Source organism: Serpula lacrymans, assembly GCF_000218685.1.
Source record: "Serpula lacrymans var. lacrymans S7.9 unplaced genomic scaffold SERLAscaffold_1, whole genome shotgun sequence".
NCBI lineage: Eukaryota > Fungi > Basidiomycota > Agaricomycetes > Boletales > Serpulaceae > Serpula > Serpula lacrymans.
The window spans coordinates 1,844,930-1,863,748 of record NW_006763290.1 but is presented as its reverse complement, the minus strand read 5'-3'; the positions used below and the strand labels follow the sequence as shown (position 1 = coordinate 1,863,748).

The 18,819-nt window shown below is 41.6% G+C and overlaps 1 protein-coding gene across 1 annotated transcript; it reads left to right on the top strand.

The window, feature by feature from the left end:
- Positions 1-6,000: 6,000 nt before the first annotated feature.
- Positions 6,001-6,629, top strand: SERLADRAFT_404601 (uncharacterized protein; the record flags this gene model as incomplete). Its single annotated transcript, XM_007312254.1, has 2 exons — positions 6,001-6,150; positions 6,429-6,629. 2 exons carry the CDS (start codon positions 6,001-6,003, stop codon positions 6,627-6,629), a joined length of 351 nt encoding a protein of 116 aa, XP_007312316.1.
- Between the last annotated feature and the right edge of the window lie 12,190 nt (positions 6,630-18,819).

Sequence of the window (18,819 nt, the reverse complement as noted above, 5' to 3'; positions counted from 1 at the left end):
CTGGCAAGTGATAATCACTCGGATTGGGTGATTTATCTTTATTCAACTTTCGAAACAGATATAAAATGTAGCTAGGTGATATTCACTTTCTGTAAGGGTGATTTTCATCACCATGTATGGGCACAACTTAAAAATATAAAGGTCTAATATACGCATATGTTAAGAGTGATTTTCACCATCCATACATTTTAAGTGATTTTTCTATCTACAACATGAATGTTTCAGTGCAAATTACCTTTGTAGACGGCGCGAGCTAGGCTACCACTGCAATCAATCAAAGCCCATCTTGAATCTACAGGCACCCTTCCAACAACACATTGAACACAAGTAATGTCGAGGACCATCATGAATCCTAGTTTTGAATAATAATTGTTGTTTAATGAATCACAACATTCTATCTCACAGGGCTTGATGGCAGCAAATATAATAATGGTCGGCTCAGCCAACTGTAGGGACAAAGTAGCTGGCACACGGACAACAATGATATGATGGAAGTGTCCAAAAAATGTTTTCTGCTCGTAGAGTGGAGTGTGTTTGTGTTGGTGAGCGTATTGATCAACCAGTGCCTCAAACTGAAAAAATTATTCATGCTAAATTTGACGGAATGAAAGAGCATTTACCCTCACAAATGTTGCATCCCGCATATCACCACAAGCTTTCATGAGGGCCGCTGCAACCATTGTTCAACATGCTGTGCTAAGTAAAGCCGTCCTAGAACCGCCACTGTTGTATCAAAGTGTGTTGCCATAGCTGCCAGGACTTTCTTCCATAGAAACAAATCCAGCTGACCTTTGTGGCACGGCGATAACAAGACGCAAGAAGGATCTACAAGTAAATCAAAGTTCTGCTATGGAGTACCATTGAATGACTTACACTGTGGATGGCTGAACTGACCAGAATCTCCAGGTGGTTTTCGCAGTGATAGTTCTTCTGCAATGTTGTAGATCAGCGCAATGTGTGTAAGCCAGGCATCGTTGATTAGGTATTGAGCTATACATGTATATGGATGTCGTCAGCTTTTGATTGCTGGTTGTAGTCATCCACAAAAGTGTTCCATGGGAAAGGCCCACAATGTCCAAACAGGGCCCGTAGCTTCAATGCTGTTGACAACATGAAGTAGTGCGTGGACTGTAAGGGTACATGTACTCAGGTGCTGGACAGAATATTGATAGTAGTACCTAATTTAGAAAACTTAACATAGTGTTAATAGAGGCATATAGACCATACATTTCAAATTTCTTGACCCAGTCGATAAATTTAGCTTGTAGTGTTTGAATATCCTGTGAGGAAAGTTCGAATTGCAGGCAAGTATGAAGTAGCTTGACGAGATTGACAAAATGGTTAAAATACTTTTGATTCTGGAGGGTCCGACATAAAAGGATGGGACCCAAGTAGAGTGTCCAGAAGGACCACAAGTCGGCTGTGCAACTAGAATGGTCATGGATGAAATCTGGCGGATGGGCAGAATATGCTGAAGGAATTGTTGCCCCTGATTTTGCAGTTGTTTTGCCTATGGCCTCCCATATCTGTTTTTCTATGTGGTAAACCTGGTTTCCTTCATCTAGTCCCTTGTATTCACCAGTCCACAGATGTATTGTGACAACACCAACAAGACACAGTCTTGGGGCACTGGAGCACAATGAAAACAACACTCAAAAGAGGAGGAAGAGGTGGGAGTGGTTACCCATTAGGTTTTGACAAGTTAGTTGTTGGTAGACAACAGGAGGACTCACTGAGTCCCTCCCCATGTATTGCTCCTGTATATATACTAAAATACATGAGGTACTGTACAGTTGTAAATAAAGTTTAAAGTCCGATGTCTAGCATGTGACCGGTCACATGCTAAGTCTAGACACTGGTCAGGTGTTGTGTCACATGACTTGGTCATGTGACTATGAAAAGTCGGAAATGTAAAGTAAAGTAAATGGTCACATGACTGGTCATGTGACTTGGAAAAATAAAAGTAAAAGTACGAAAAAGGTGAAGTGTAAGTAGGTACTGGTATGTTAATTGTAACATGTATCAGGTTGGGTATGATGTTTTCCCATATAAGGTGCATGTAATTGTATGGGAAAGAGTTTGGAAAGGATACAGATGGAAGATATCCAAGAATTGACAAACCTTTGACACCGTATTGTTTCAATAGACGCTCAGATTCAGCGGCTGTACGTGCTAACTGAACTTCTCGTCCCTGGGCAAATATCTCCTTGTGCGTTTGTAGGGGGAGTTCAGTCAGATGGTACCTTTGAATGGATGGAGACCCATTTGCATCTAGATGGTTGTGGCGATTGAGAAGAACATAGTAGGCTTTTCCTTGAGAACCTGGTAATCGAACACCAAGAATCTTGCAAGCACGGCATGGAGAGAAGCCGTTGTGCCCTATCATCTTCATGACCACGGAAAATGTTGGAATATCTCCTGATATTATTAGCAAATACGATAATAAATCTAAGTGAAACTCAGCCGCTGCATGAGAGGCTATAAAAATGACTTATTATTTACCTAAGTGAAACTACAACAGATGTTAGTTTAAGGTGATCTCAAATAAATGTAATGTAACATACCTCAGCCGCTGCCCGAGAGGCTATAGAAACAACTGAGGTATTCCTATATATTAGGAAAAATGGGGGTAGCTTTATAGAGCTCTATAGCACTATGAGTACTCATAAAGCTGTTATAGTGGTCAAACCTGTTATAGAACCTCTTCCATCTATAGAGCCTTATATAGCTCTATAAATGCTCTTATAGATGTTGGAAATTGTTGTGTGGCTGATAAAAAAAAATTAACACAAACAGGATTTGAACTCTCAACCTGCTAATCAGCTCTTGGGTGACTAAGCAACCTATAGCCACACATCACATTTATCCACTACACCATGAAAGCTTATAAAATGTATCATACAGGTGTTATATATTGACTTTTCATGGACTTAGATTATTTTTTTACTCATTGTCACTACTTATATTTGGATAAATCATTATTCTTATTTTGTGAGTATCCGGGATACAAACTACTATTTCACTAATACAAGCTATATAATTAATTAATACTGTATGATTTAGTAACCCTTTTAAGCACCTTGAACTATATTGTAACTATGACCTTCACAGCTATAGGAGCTATGTAGGCTGCTATAGGCTATAATAGCCCTTATAGTACCTTGCCTATAATAATATACTTGACTCCAAACACTTCTGGCATCTTTCTATTATTGAACAAGTTTATGTTACGATACCACAATTTTTGGACTTTCCCTTTACTTTTATTCTCCGCTTTAACCTTGTACTATAGCTTTCACACATGGTGCCACGCGGCACTTCCCCTTTCTCGCGCCGTGTTGCCTTTCCTCTTATTTTGGACACAACTCTCTCACACAGTGGAGCTGGCCATGCGGGCTAGGCTCCATGACATCATCAGCCACTATCTGTATCAACTGTATAGTACACATGTACAAACAACCCTGTAGTAGTATATAAACCCCAATAGATCCAGGAGACTCCTCAGCGAGTCCTCCTGTTGTATACCAACAAACTCTCTGCAGCTCAAAGGGTAACCACTCCCACATCATCTTCTCTATAGTGTGTGTTCTGTGTGCGCCAGAGTAACTAACTCTTGGTTGTTACAGTTTATTAGATTAATCCAGAGTTTGAGGGAACTATAGATACTTCTCCCCTTGGTTAAAATTTTGCCTACTACTATGCTATAAGAGCTATAAGAGCTATGATTGCACTGATAGTACTATAGTTTCTATGAATGCATTTATATATATAGGTGGTGGCTATATAGCGCTATATAGCAAAAGGGTTTTTCCTGATGTACTAAACCCCCTACTACTTATAGTCGGAGGTGCTACTTGCTACAGTATAATAACTCCTAGGAGAACAATGGTGACTTCATGGAGTGGTGGCTATGCTCCATGAAGAACAATGGCTGCTTTAGCAGAGACCAGGTTTATCCAATTTTGTCATACGCGTGAAGGGCAAATATAGTTGCAGCAATGATGTCAAAAGCGCAAACCCCAGCAGCTAGTTGAAGAAGCTCCTCAACCAAAAGCCATATAAATGAGTCAGAATCTTTGGGTTTTGATGGTCCAGGTATAATTCCTAAGCAGATAATGAATTCCTTGAGAAACTGTATGTCCAAAGGGAGAATGAAGTTGTATAGAATGATGGGCCAGGTTGTTGACTTTTCACGGCAAAAAGGAGCAAATTCATCTGTGGCTAGCCCTAAGGCAATGTCTCAAGGATCTGAAAAGTAGCAGTGAGGTAATGTATTCCCGCCTATAGTCACTTTCTTGTTCAACAACCCTCGGTATACAGAACTGTCTATCATGTTGCTAATAAATCCGGGTTTATGAGCATGCTCTTTTGCTCAATAGTTCATCTTATACACCAAATTAGGATCCTTGAAGAAACCAACCAACCGAGAAATCAAGGGAATATAGATGAAATGTTTCCTCAGTCGTCTCTCTAAGTAGCGTGACATATTGCAGTGAGGACACTTGTCGAGCGAGGAGTTTGGCCCAACAAAACAGTAACAGGAATTGACACAACAGTCATACAATACTGGTTCAAATCCTGAAAGGAAGGCCACTCATTGTGTACTTCCCTTCCAACTCGGGAATGGTTCAGATGTAAATACGGATGGCAGTTTATTGAAGGTGTTGTTGTTCATGCGGGATCTGACTTTGAGTGCAAAGGCGTGCAGGATTTGCAGATCCGTATCACTTAACTCATCAGCTAACATTCAAATCATCAGTGTTTGAACTCAATCTTAAACTTGATCAGCAATGCTCACTGGCAGCACAGATTTCCTGTTCCCAGCTCAGCTCTAGCTCTTCCCAGAAGGGCAGTCCCGACAACCCTGTATCTGATTCACTTGCTGATTCCGTGGATTCATCCTTGCTATCACTACTAGCAGCCACAGTATTGTGGTAATAGGCCACTGGTATTGTACTGAGATCACAGACAGCATCCAATAGTACCAATTCAACCATATTCAGAGGAAGCTCATTCTGATCATCAACATTTCCTTCCCACCCTATGTTTTTGATCATTGCAGAATCATCATTGTGAGCATTGGCTGATACTGTGGTTGGATTTTTCTGCGACTTTGTTTCTGCGCTACCAAGATGTTGTCTCTGCCATGGAGATGATGATTTGATCCTAAGAGGCACTTGGTGTAATGCACAGTGATGATACTCTGTTTGTGCACTAACTAATTGTCCACAGCAGATACATAGTTTCTTTGCTATACGCTGGCTAGCCATATCAATTGAAATAAGTCTGAAATGTATAATGTGAGTCACACCCCCTGTAAGCGAGTCAGCTAGAAAGACAAACAATAAACTCACTATGAACTTCTTGCACAGTACTATTGCCAGCTTCAATGAACACAATACATGTCTGCTTGGTACAATCACGGTGAATGATGAAAAGAGGCCAGGTAGAAGTCAAGCCAAAGAGTGTCAATGGACAGCAAACAAAAAACACCTAGTCACAGTAGGAATACCAGCATACTAGCAACAAATGACCGACTTACCAAGTTTCTATGTTGAGTCCAAAGTTAGCCAATTCATAGTCATCATACATTTGCTGCACTGACCTGCATTTTGCTCCATAAGATAGGTATTTCATTACCCATTATCTGCACACTTGATGCCAGCATTAGAATCTACCACTGATCCTATTTGATGATGACTGAGTCAACAACAGCAATGTTGGCAAGAAGGCAGGCAGGCTCAGAGCCTGTGTTGAGAGGTAGGGCAACAAAGGTCACAAATGTCACCAAGCAAGTCTTACAGGATAAGAATACGGAGCTTGAACAGGAACTGACTAGACTTAAAGGTGCATTCATCAGTTATGGTTTTTGTGGGTCACTACAGGTTGGGCACACCAAATTTATTCGTAGGAGAACTCTCAAAGGCAAATGAAGCTTGAATAAATGCAGAAAAGGCTAGATTGGATGCTGAGAAATCAGCTGAAGAGGCTACTTCAAGAATGTCAGAAAATGAACGCAGAAACAGTCCAGTTGGTGCAGTGCCACATACTATTCTGAAACCAAGGGCTTCTGAGTTGTACACAGGCAAAGACAGACTAAGGAGGGCTATGGGTTGGACAGACAATAAGAAGAAGCATCTGTGTATCCAGGTATGTATATCATTTCTCTTATGTCCATCCCACTGACTCGGATAAAAACGTACTTCTCAGCGGTTTTGTCTTGCGAACTTGGAATGGACGGCAGTCGACCATCCGGGATTTAGTACACTAGCTATGTATCAATACGTGGGCTGATTTTTGAAGTCAACCTGCAAAAGAACTAGGAGATTTATTTAGACTGGTAAGTTAATGCAATCATAGGCAGAATAATTTACAGACAGATATTGTTGTAGGCAAGATGCTACCACCCCTATTTGGTGCGCTTTCAGAATGACTGGGCTACCTCAGAATTGATCAAACAATACCTCAGTAACCACTGGAAGAGCAAGTCACGCGAGGAGAGGAAAAGGGTGGCCAGCACTTCACCACCAGATATTGATCACCTTGAGCGTGAAGGGGAGCAGGAACAGGAGCAAGAGCAACCACAAGATGGGGCAAATACCAGGAATATTGATGAGAATCGGGAATAGAAATGCTTATTTTTTTTCACTTGATAATGCAATGTATATTACTATCTCCACTACATAATAGCAATGCATCGGTATATTTTGATAATTCATTGATCACTACTAAAAGAAAAACAGAAAAAATAGCCATGCAATAAAAATTAGTTCAAAAAATGGCCTGAAATAGGTGAATAAACAAGGTTTAGCTTTTGGTAATGTCGTACTGGAAGAGAGTCCCATCCCAGTGAAAAAATATTCCTGGGGTTTGGCAGCAACTATGGACGTTATCTTCAAATCAAGGAAGAGAGCACGGCATAGCTTCGCAGCCTCTAATGAGATTTATGTCTGTAGAAATAAACACAATGTTCTAAGGTAGTGTTTTAGCTATGAGTTAAAATCATAATGTAAAATGTTCTTACCTCAGTTTTTGCAATAACAGACTGAGGTGTAAGTAAAATGTGTCTTGAAAAATAAGAATGTATCGGAAAAGTCCGAAGCTAAATATGGTAAGTAATTCATGCACGAGACGCTGTGCGTGTGGCTCAATAATGTAGGCTTGTGTACTGCAACTCTACAACACACCCCCTTGAGCTATATACACACCTAGTAAGTGGTTTAGTTTTTCTAGCCGGGGTCTTGCTAACAGCTTCGTGAGTATGTCTGCTGGCATGTCTTCTGTAGGTATGTACAATATTTTCTTGGATGAAGTGGTAGCGAATGTCTATGTGTTTGGTTCGAGAGTGATGGACATTGTTCTTGGTAAGTGCGATTGCCCCTTGGTTGTCAGCGAGGATCTTGATGGGTTCTTTGGTTGTCTTTCCAGTGATATCTTGTATCAAGGCTGATAGCCAGATGGTTTTTTTGGTCGCATTGGTCAGTCCTATGTATTCAGCTTCCATGCTTGATAACGTGACTATGGGTTGTTTTCTAGCGTTCCAAGAGATGGTGCCGTCGTTGTACATGAATGCATATCCGGACATTGAGTGACGGTGAGGTTGTGTTCCCCAATTGCTGTCAGAATATCCTACAAGTCCGTTGTTGGTTCCTCCCAAGATAAGTCTATAGGTTTTAGTCCCCTTAATGTATCTTAGGACCCTTTTTAGGGCTGTCCAATGAGTCAGACCTGGGTGTTGGATGAATTGTGAGAGTATTAATACGGAGAAGGATAGGTCTGGGCGTGTACCTAGCATAAGGTACATTATTTTTCCTATAGCTTCCCTGTAAGGTACATTGATCATCTCGTTCCGTTGAGTTTTGGTTGTAGGGGATTGATCTGTTGATAGGACGGTACCGTGTTCTATGGGTGTGAGGACGGGTTTGCAGTTGTCCATGGTGAAGATCTTTAGCATCAAATCAATGTACACTTATTGGCCAAGGGTGACAGTGCATTTGCCTCTGTTTCGGATGATTTCAAAGCCTAACAACCAATTGATTTCACCTAGGTCGGATAGTATTCAGAGTGTAAGTCGTTCTTGAATTTCTCTATATCCATTGCTGATTGGCAGGTTATTACCATATCATTGACAGATACTCTGACAACCATACTATGTGGTTGTACATGTCTGGTGTAGGCAGCATGGTCGTGTTCGGATCTTGTGAATCCGATGCAAGCAAACATTTTGGTGAGTTTTTCGTACCATCCAAGTCCAGCTTGCTTAAGTCCGTATATTCCCTTGTTTAGTTTACAGACCATCCCTTGTTGATCTTGGTTCAAGTATCCAGGAGGCGCGTACATGTAGATTTCCTCCTCAAGGTTGGCGTTAAGGTAGGTGCTTTTTATATCAACTTGGTGGATTTCCCAGTCTATTGATGCTGCATGTGATAGGATTATTCGATGGGACGTGAGGCGTGCTACAGCCAAGTATGTTTCGAGGTAATCCATCCCGTACTTTTGGCTATTGCTGTTTGCAACTAATCTTACTTTGTATTTGGATATAGCACCGTTTGTGTCTCGTTTTATCTTGGTATCAAAGTGACATCTTATGATGTTCACTTGTTTTGGTGGGTAGACAAGGTCCCAGGTGCGTACATGTTCGAGTTGCTTGAGCTCATCGTTCATCGCTGATCTCCATTTGTTGCTATCAGGCCCTTTTAATGCCATATAGAGGGGTGGGCTGTCGTTGTCAGGGGCAATCCGGCAATCAGAGCGGTTAACTGATTGACATATCCTTCTTGATTCCCATCAAAAAGGGCTGTCCGTGGATTGTGTTTCCCTCGTGTAGATTTTTGAAGAATCCGGGTGTCTTTTGTGCGGTTTCACATCTGGGCCTTTCATTTGATGGGGGGTGATGATCTGTGTTGACAGGTGCGTGTTTGTCTTGTGGTCGACTTACTGACGAGGTTTCTTTCTTTAAGCCATCATCATTGTCCTTGGAGATGGGGATGTTCGTTTTGTTGTTGACAATTGGCAGGTTGGGAATAGAGTTGAGAGGTTTCTGGTAGGTGTCTTTGGTATCTGGTTTGAATATGATGTTCCGTTCAACACTGACCGTGCATTTTTCTGGCATATAAATTCGATAGCCTTTGCTTTCTGTGTTAAAACCTACAAAATGTCCTTTGTTTGCTCTGGAGTCGGGTTTCCCTGCATTTTGCATTTGTACGAATACGCGGCAGCCAAATGGATGAATATCAGATAGGTTTGGTTTGGTTTTATTCACCATTTCATAGGGTGTTTTATTTTCCAGTGCACGGGTAGGTGATCTGTTCTTGATCCATACAGCATGCTTTACAGCTTCGCTCCATAGGAATTTAGGAAATTTGCTGTTGACCAGCATAGCATGAGAGAGTTTGATTATAGTCCGATTGAGTCTTTTGAACACGCCATTCTGCTGCAGAGAGTTGTGTATGGTTAATTCTCGAGTGGTACCCCAAGACTTCAGGTGAGCATCAAATGCTTCACTTCTATATTCACCCCCTCGATCTGACCTGAGTACTTTGATTTTAGCACTGTTTTTCTGGGTTTCAAGCCAGGCTTCAAAATCAATGTACGCTGCAAGCGTGCAGTTTTTATTTTGCAACATAAAGACATGGCTTTCTCGTGAGAAGTCGTCCATTAGGGTGAGTACATACTTCTTCCCTGTTATGTCTTCAACTGATGCAGGTCCCCACAGGTCAGAGTGGATTCAGTGGCCGTATTTTGTTGCGCGCATATAAGATTCTTTGGGGAAAGGGATACAATGTGCTTTGGCCTTAATGCAGGCATTGCAGAACATTGTGTCAACACTTCTGTCAAGGATTATTCCTTCAGCCATACCAGAGGATATTAGGTGTTTGGCAGCTGAATGTCCTATATGACCCATTGCTCTGTGGAGCTGATTAACCGTCATAGTGACTACACTAGTTTTATTTGCTGCTAACATTTTGTTTGATAGAGTTTCATTCACTTGGTATAGTCCCTTTATCGCTGGGAAACAAGCTATGATATGGTGTTTTGGCTTGGGTGAGAGGATCTGACATAGGCCTCCTTCTATGTGGATTGCATATCCGGCCTTGCCCATACAGCTCGCGGATATTAGCGTGGAAGACATTTCAGGTGCATATATCACATCTTTTAATGTGATGATAGTGCTCTTTGTTCCGTTTGGCAGACATATTACTATATTGCCCTGACCTATAGCTTTTAAGGGTGAACCTCCAGCTGCTCGAATAGGTTCTGAGTGTATCATTTTGAAGCTGGTGAATAGGTCTTTGAACGGGCAAAAGTGGTGATTGGCTCTGCAATCAACTATGGCAGGGTATTTTCTGTTTTTTTTTCTGCTTTGCTGCATGCCTGAAAGGCATACATCTTGTCGTCCGAATCATCTTTGGTGGCTTGAGCAGCTACCTTGGACGAGTTGTCATCTTTAGTGTTATCTGACTTCTCTTTAGCCTTTCCCTTGTCACGCGGTCTCTTTGGCTTTTTGCAATCACGGGCAGAATGACCCATACCGTTGCAATTGAAACATTTGACATTACATTTGCTTTTCTTGTCTTTAGCCTTGGCTACAAGTGCAGCGCCTGCGTCGCGTTTCTTCATGACATCTTGATGGTCGGCTTCCTCTAACACCTGGTTTATTAGGTCTTCTGGTAGGAGTGGTACTTTGCTAGTACGTGCCAAAGCAATCATCGATACTAGTGCTGGTCTGTAGGACTCTGGGAACGACGACATCAAAATGGCTGAAAATTCTTTATCTTTGATTAGGCCTCCTATGACCGCCATTTCCACCCTGAGTTTCAGCATTTGTGAGATGTGGGCTCGTACATCATCTTACTTGTCGCATCGCATATCCTGGATCTTTCGGCGGATGTCCATCTGCACTATCTCGGTTTTATCCTCGTAAAAACCACATAGTTGTGACCATAGGCCAGCTGCGCTTGTGGCTTTTCTTGTTGACAGTGCTTTCACATAGGTGAGGTCTGGGATTGTAGTGATCAATAGTCAAAGTACAGTGCCTTCTGACTGTCAGTAAGTTTTGATTTCTTTCTTGAAATCCTTGATGTCTGCCTTTGTGGCAGTTGTGTCATCTTCGGTCTTTATTGTGTATTGCCCAGTGGTGTTTTTCTTCAGGGTGTCCGGGAATTCTGCAGTACCATTCAGAAATTCCCATAGCCTTCAAGATTCTATTTCAGCTAAGAACAACATCTTGCAGGACACCCAGTTAGATCCCTTTATATCCAGTTTAAGGAGTCCTGGTGCATAGGCTGATCCAGTTACAAGAGACATGTTTTCATCACTGGCAGGGCTCATAACCTAATGAGATTTATGTCTGTAGAAATAAACACAATGTTCTAAGGTAGTGTTTTAGCTATGAGTTAAAATCATAATGTAAGATGTTCTTAGTTCAGTTTTTGCAATAACAGACTGAGGTGTAAGTAAAATGTGTCTCGAACAATAAGAATGTATCAGAAAAGTCCGAAGCTAAATATAGTAAGTAATTCATGCACGAGACACTGTGCATGTGGCTCAATAAGGTAGGCTTGTGTGCTGCAACTCTACAACAGCCTCTTCATCTAGGTTCCAACCATCCCTTTGTAGGACTTCAAACCAACAAGTACTGCGATTGGTGGATATCATTTGGCAAAGTCGAGTGATTGTCTCATCAGGGAGGTTAGAGGTATCAATGAAGTTGTTGGTATTATAGCCAATACTGAAAATTGCTTCAAGGCTGGATTTACCATCCAAGGTGATATCTTCTGGATACCCAACAATACCCATATCTATAAAAAGCTGCACAGAGTTTTGACTTGCTTTTATATTGTCAGATGATGCATCCGTGGAATGGGGCACTCTCAATTTTTGTTTGCGTAATGTCACGCCATCTACACATCCGATCCAATGAGATTCTGTCAGCAATGGAGGTATCATCTCCTTTTGTGCTCCTGTCAAGGTCACAGTATGCGGACGGGGGGGTGAAAAATTGGGTGGTATTAAGGGACTGGAGACTGATGAAGTATGATGGCTGTTGTGTCCTGGGGAGAATCTGGAGCCACACCCACCGCAGCAGCAAAGAGACTTTTGAGGCAATATTGACCATGAGCTCGGAAGAGAAGATGGGAGCTGCCTGTTTGGATGGAGGGTGGTATAATGACAGTATCAAAATTTGCCTGGCGGGGAGTTTTGGGTTGGCTCAATGTTGGTATATCAACTGTGGAAACCCTGCAGTGTCTTTTTAACTTGCGTAAATGGGGGATGGCAATTTCCTCTGCAAAAATCTGCACCATCTGAGCAATAGGTCGCTCATATTGCTTCTGATGGTTCTCAATCTCCGTGGAGATAAATGAGCATCTATGACAATGTCTTCTAAAACAACAGCTCCTTGAGTGTCCTCAACAGGCTATATCCCTGGTATTCGTAAACACAGTGTAAATCCACCATCGGTCCTGTCTAAAGCAGTCGCCTAAATCACTATCACTTGTGGCTTTGAACTTAGGAATGGAAAATACTGACTGCATCAAACAAGTCACCCAAAGACGCCTGCAAGAATGATGACCTCAAACTATGACCAACCTCACCATGTTTGTTTCATGAAAGCTTTGTGGTTGTTGTGCACTTCCTTTCCTTCCAGGTCCAGACCTAAGTGACAATTATTGGCATACATGTTGTGGGGAAGAAGAACACAAGCAGCATCAGCAATTTGGGCACTGTACATTGCCTTCGAGTGCAACAGATTGTGCACTTCTACGGGCATATAATAATGACCTGGAACAGGGAATGAAAGCACAAAAGTTGACGGGGTGGTCATTTTGGTGCAATGAATGTAGGCGCAACCATTCAAAGGCATAGAATTTCATATATGTAATACAGTGGCCACTGTCAGTGTATAGTTAAACCAGCTGCAACTGGTAAGTTGGTAAGTTGATAAGTTGGTGCATGTATGGTCTAGCATTCTAGATGACATATGAGTATATATAGTTCCCCCAGATAACATTGAATCCAAATTTGTATGAATGTGAATCAAGTTACTATGTATATGCATAATCTTCAATCTGAAACTACCCATATATATGATGCACATATAGAGTTAAGGGACTTAGAGTATATATTAATTCTTCAAAGCTCGAGCTCGAGTACTGATCGATCAGAGTCAAAAATGCCTATCTGGAAATGGTGGTATTACTCAATGGTGCATTACTCTAGCGTTACTGGACACATTACTCTAGTGTTACTGATGAGGGGTATTACTCAGGCATTACTCAGTCATTACTCACAGTTTTGATAGAATAACAGGAAGTGAAATTTATCAAAAGTGCAGTGTATTACTATGAGACTATGCAAAAACATCTACTTAGTAAGCTATAAGTATATTTGGTGAGCCTTTCAATCATCCCCATTTCCGACAATTTCCAGAGAGAATTCACTAGCTCCTTCTCAATCCTTTCCGGTTCAACAGTGTTCAGATCAGTATATTTCCTAGGGCATTTTTGATGGGAACCTACGTCAGGTACAGGATGGGAGGGGGGAGATGATTGCCAAGGCCTAGCTTGGCTTTCACAAAATATGGTATCACCTCCAGAAACCATAGAAGATAACAGCTGTCTCTCTTTGGCCTTCATTAGCCATGGACATCTGTAGTGACGCACCCTTTTTCTCCAGTGTCCAAGTTCTTTTTCTATATCACATACATGTTCTTGCATATCTTTTGTGGTAGTTTTGATGGTGCTGAGAAAGGTTTCAATTTCTATCCTTTTTTGAGCATCTGGATGAACTGCATATGTGTTAAGCATTTAAGTCAAAAAAAGACGATATATATAAAACTGACTGACCATAATCAGACGATAGCAAGCCCAACAAACAATTACATCCATTCACATTCTCCTACACAGAATTTCCTATAAATAATTTGTTTGATAAGTCACGGAATACATTTTACATAGATAGCCTAAAGATGGACTATGCACCTTCAGCTGAATTATAGCTAGGAGTAGCCAGCTTGTTAGGACCCTGGCCGCTGGATTTATGACAAGAAGAGCGTCTTCTGGAAGAGAGAGAAACAGGTAAGTAAAACTATGTCTTCAAGGGACAACTCACGACTTCAACTTGGAAACTTGTAAAACCCTTATCCCCTATACCGAGTTAACGGAGGGATGAAGGCTCAAATCAAACAAGTAGCGTTACAAGATAGCGATTGAGAATTAATCAACAACTGAGGAAAGTATGTACATGATGGCCTACTATATATATGTTTCTGAAAGTCAGCCATGAGGCGCTGACTGATGTTCTTTGTAATGGTTCTAGACTCTTGTTACGTGATGGTCACGTGATCTGATATAACTACGTATTATGTTATCCGCGCTAAAGCAGCAGCTTAACATATCTTATCTGTCATGTGATCAGATATCAAAGAAAGTGAAAAAAGGAAACTAGCGCTCAGACTAGCGCTTCTGGTTCAAGTCGTGACATTACCCCCTCTTTAGGACTTTCGTCCCGAAAGTAGGGGTCCATCTTTCCGTTTTCCCAATTAAACAATTGTTTTCGGACTCTAGTCGTTGTGAAGTTTTCGAAGGGTTGGAAATGTAATTGAAATCGGATCCGTTGGGGTGCACTAGGGTTGTTATCGTGGAATGTTTTTACTTTGTCGGGTGAGTTGTTTAGATGTTGTTCGGGTTCCCACGTGCGTTCCTCTTTTGGATAGTTCTTCCAATGTACTAAGTATTCTAATTTTCCTCGTTTTAGACGTGAGTCTAGAACTTCTTCGACTTCGTATTCTTCTTGTCCGTCTACTATTACCGGCGGTATCGGTTTAGGTTTCTGTTGGGAAGGGAACTGTGGTTCTTTGTACGGCGTGAGTTTCATCTTGTTGAAAACCGGATGAATAGGCCGCCATGTCGGTGGTAGCGCTAATTTATAGGCTGATTCGCCTATTTTTTCCAGTATTTCAAACGGTCCGTGTCTCTTATCGTCCAGTTTCTTGGCTGGTCGATCCGTTGAGATATTGGTCGCTTCTACGTACACCTTATCTCCTACTCTATATTCCACTGCTTCTCTTTTCTTTTTATCGTACTGCTTCTTCATCTGTGCAGCTGCTTTTTGCAGTGATTCTTCTGCTCTCTTCCTTGTTTCTGTCATTCTTTTTACGAAATCTTCCGCATTTTCGTTCTTTACCCCCACTTTCACTACTTCCTGTGTTCTCGGATGATGTCCATGATTCAGGTAGAACGGGCTATATCCCGTCGCAGAATGTTGTTTGTTATTGTAAGAGAATTCTGCTAGGGTAAGCCATTCTGCCCAATCATCTTGTTTATGGTTTACGAAGATTCTGAGATACTGTTCTATCTCTTGATTGATCCTCTCCGTCTGCCCATCCGTTTGTGGATGCCAAGCCGTTGATGGGTTCGCTTTTATCTGAAGAAGCGTATGTAGATCTTTCATGAATTTCGAAACGAATTGCGGTCCCCGATCTGAGATGATCTTTTCGGGTATGCCGTGGTTTCTGAATACATGATCTCTAAATAATCGTGCCACTCCTTCCGATGTGATCTCCATCTGCGTGGGAATTACCTTGATCATTTTTGTAAATCGATCTACTACTACCATTATCATGTTATATCCATTTGATTCTGGTAGTGGTCCAATCAGATCTACTGATATGATCTGCCAAGGTTTATCCGGGATCTCATTTGGATGAAGCGGTGCTGCTTTCTTTTTATGGTCTGTCTTGGTTTTTTGGCTGACTTCACATCCATCTACGTATCTCGTGATATCTCTGTCCATATAGGGCCACCAGTATTGTCGAGTGATTAGCTCCTTTGTCTTATATCTTCCTGGATGGCCTGCAATAACAGAGTCGTGGTTTCGTCGGATAATCTCTTCCCTTAACGCGGCATCTTTTGGTACATAGATCCTGCCTTTGAATACTATGCAACCGTCTTCGTCTAGCCAACTATCCTCTCTCCTTTCTATCTTTCCTTTCATCTTTTTTATCAGCTCATCTACATTTCCTTTTCTCTTTGTAATCCACTTCGAAATCTCCAATTCTTTCTCTTGACTGTCTGCGATCTTTTGTCTTTGTTCTGGAGAGAGAGTCATTCTTACAAATAGTTTCTCGTCCAGTAATACAACGTCTTCGTTGTCGTTTTCTCCTTTGTTATGATCTGATCGCCTCGAGAGAAGATCTGCTTTTATATGCTTCCTTCCTGGCATATGATGTATCGTGAAATGATACTGGCTCAACTCCGTCATCCACCGCGCCTGTCTCCTGTTCAACTTCTTTGGTTCTTTGAAATAAAGCAGATTTTGATGATCTGTCCATATCTCAAATTCCTCTTCCGCGTCTATTAAGTAATGTCTCCATTTATTAAGTGCCGTCATGATGGCAAGAAGTTCTTTGTCATAGATCTCGTAATTGCGTTCCGTGGGGTTTAACGCTTTGGAGAGGTATGCAATTGGCTTCCAGTCATCCTTTTGTCTTTGTGATAAGACAGCACCCATAGCAAAGTCACTACTGTCTGCTTCTACTTTGTATTGGCCATGTGGTACTGGGAGAGCTAACACTGGGGCTGAAGCTACACGTTGTTTTAATGTGTTAAATGCTTCTTGTTGTTCATTTCCCCAAATAAAGTCCTCTTTTCCCGTTAACTTGGTTAATGGCTTGGCTACTTCCCCAAAGCCCTCTATGAACCTTCAATAGAAATTTACAAATCCCAAGAATGCTTGTATATCCTTCTTATTTTTGCATTCTGGCCATTTGCTAATTCCTTCTACTTTTACCGGATCCATGCGAATTTCGTTCTCTGAGATGATCAGTCCCAGGTATTCTACTTCTGTCTGTTCGAAATCGCATTTTTCTGGTTTAAGATAGAGACGATTCTTTCTTAGGATTTTTAACACACGTCGCGTCGTTGCTTGGTGCATTTCTATATCCTTTGTGAATATCATGATATCATCTAGATATATGATTACTAATCCTTCATCTATCAATTCTTTGAAAAGTGTGTTCATCATCGTTTGGAACGTGGTGGGGGAATTTGTCAGTCCGAAGAACATGACTAATGGTTCGAATAATCCCCGGTTTGTCCTAAACGCCGCTTTATGCTCGTCTCCTTCTCTCATTCGGATATTGTTATATCCCCATCTTACATCCAACTTTGTGAAGTATTTGGCTCCACTCAATTTGTCTACTAGTTCCCCGATCAACGGAAGTGGATATCTATTTTTGATAGTGATATCGTTCAGCTTCCTATAATCTTGAACTGGTCTCAATTTCCCGTCTTTCTTTTTAATAAAGAAGAATGGTGATGCGAACGGGGACTTCGATGGTCTTATCCGTCCCGACTCTAGATTCTCTTTCAGGAACGCATCTAGCTCTTCTTGTTCTCCTCTTGCCAATGGATAGATCTTGCAATCTAGGGAGTGATCTCCCGGTATTAGTTCGATTGCGCGATCCCATTGCCTTCTTTCAGGTAACGTGTCAAACTCCTTTTTATCAAATACGTCTTTGTATTGATGAAGGTGTTTTGGCACTATCTTTTCGAACCCTCCTTCTTTTCGATCTTTGCCTGCGGCTTCTGCTAGCTTCTGTGCCATCGTGCCTTGGGCTCTGATATGGTAATATTGATCGTGGATCGTGGCATCTTCGAAGTTATGGAGGTTCACCTGTATCATCCTCTCGTCTTCTCCTAGTTCCTCAAAGAATATTTCCGGATCCTCCTCTGGATCAGAGATTCGGATTCTCGGTCTGCATTCTTCAGGACATCTTTCAAAGGTCAACTTCGATTCTTTCCAGTCTATTTTAGGATTATGTTTGTTCAACCACTCATGTCCTAGAAACATTTTTCCGTTACCCAGATTGGTTACGGCAAGATGTATCTTTTCGACATGTCCGTCAATTTCCATGAGTAGTATTACAAATTCATTGATGGCTCCGTTTTTATTAAGAGTTCCATCTGCATTATAAACTGGAATAGGTCTCGGTATCTTCCTTGTCTCATATCTTTTGTCTTTCACAAATTGGGAGTCGATGCAACTCCCCGTGCATCCACTGTCCAATAGTGCTTCGACTGTTTCTGATTGGAGAGTATCTAACGTAGTAAGCTTACATTTTACGTTCATTTGATTGCCTTGGGTGCCCCTGATGTACTTTTTTGGGGAGGCAATTTCTATGATCGCTTGTATAGCTTCTACTTTTGGTAACCGGTTGATTTCTTTTATCGTTTCCCGGGTTACTTCTCTCGCTCTCTTTTTATGTGTCCAGGCACTCAGAATCCCAATGGTTCTTTCTTCCTTTTGGTCTCTTAGCCTGTCTACTACCCATTCTGGGGTCCAGACTTCTGTTCTAGGTTTTTTTAGAGGGACTCCTGACCTCTCTTCTACAGTCTCTGCTGCGTTTTTCTCCGTAGAGTTCGCCGCATCGGGTGTAGGAATCTTAGGTTCTATCGTAATTGCTGCGCTTTTTAGTGATTCGCCCGCCGTCGAAACTGCGGATGTCTTATCACTCTGCGCCGCTTTTACTCTAGTTGCATCTTTTTCATTTCGGATTTCTTTCTTTGTCTGAGTGGAAATAGTTTTATTGTCATCCGCGCTAAAGCAGCAGCTTAACAATTTTGAGTCATATGTATCTACAGTTAAAGGAAGAAATCGATTTGAAACGTCTTTAGGCTCAGTCGGTCAATGCGGTACCGCTGGCCTCCTTAAAAACCCTCAAGGAGTTTTTCCCTTTCTTCTTTTGTCATCTTCTCTAGGAACTCTCGGACATTAAATTGTGGCTTCATTTTTTGTGCGTCTTTGCACTCGAAGCTT